The following is an 878-nucleotide window of genomic DNA, read 5'->3' as shown; positions in this document are numbered from 1 at the left end:
TCTCTTCTTTTTAAAGATATCTGCTACAGAAAGAAAATATCCCTTAACGTCTTCCTGGAGCTGTGTCTCTTCAGCCAGAATTATTTCCAGCTTTAAACAGGCACAGTCTCTTTCACTACCTTTTTGGTGACAGAACAAGACTCAACCTCTCAGTGCAGGACGAGTAGTTTTAAATATGACAGTTTCCAGGCAACATTTCAAGAAAACATCATGTAAACTGCAGTTAACTAAGCTGTGCTACTATACATGATCTCCTGTCCTTGAAACATACAAGCTTTACAGGAACACGAAGGACACAAGTACAAGAGCTCTGCCGCTGCATTCCCTCTCTCATGTACTATTTTTTTTTTAAATAGAACACATGGTAAAAACCACTAACAGTATTCAAAGGCTTTCTGAAACCTGAAAACAAAAGAATGATTTAGAATACTCAAAAGTGACCTTTAAATATTTTTTAACTTACAAATAAAATGCTTTTGTTTAGTAGTCAGTCTTTTACAACCAAAATATTAATGAACTTCAGTTAAAGAAGGTATTCAGTATAAACAATAAAATATATAGTCTGAAACTATATAAATTGTAGATTGATTAATGTAATAGAAGAACATCAAAAAATAAATACACAGTGTGTTAGCAGCAGAAGGATGAGGCCTACGAAGCTGGTTTTGTGTGAATGTCTTTCCTTAGCTGTGTGTATAGGCACACCAGCAGCACCATATTAATCAAGTACTGTACCATGACCTCTATCTACTAGAGAAAAAACACCATCTGAGACACCGAGGCTGAAGCCACACGTAGTGACTGCCAGGCTAACATACAAGCATAATAACTTATGTTAGAGAATACACAATTGACAAATACTACTAATCTTTTTTTTT

The 878-nt window shown here is 35.0% G+C and overlaps 1 protein-coding gene across 1 annotated transcript in view; it reads right to left on the bottom strand.

The window, feature by feature from the left end:
- LOC100547620 (cAMP and cAMP-inhibited cGMP 3',5'-cyclic phosphodiesterase 10A-like) overlaps positions 1-878 on the bottom strand; it is a 33,801-nt gene that overhangs the window by 22,045 nt on the left and 10,878 nt on the right. The window contains exon 8 of the mRNA XM_019613521.1: positions 731-809. Coding sequence (XP_019469066.1) covers positions 731-809 — 79 coding nt within the window. The remainder of the gene's footprint in view (positions 1-730; positions 810-878) is intronic.

This window comes from Meleagris gallopavo, chromosome 2 (assembly GCF_000146605.3).
Source record: "Meleagris gallopavo isolate NT-WF06-2002-E0010 breed Aviagen turkey brand Nicholas breeding stock chromosome 2, Turkey_5.1, whole genome shotgun sequence".
NCBI lineage: Eukaryota > Metazoa > Chordata > Aves > Galliformes > Phasianidae > Meleagris > Meleagris gallopavo.
Note: the sequence above shows the minus strand (reverse complement) of the source record. Positions and strands in the feature narration are given on the sequence as shown.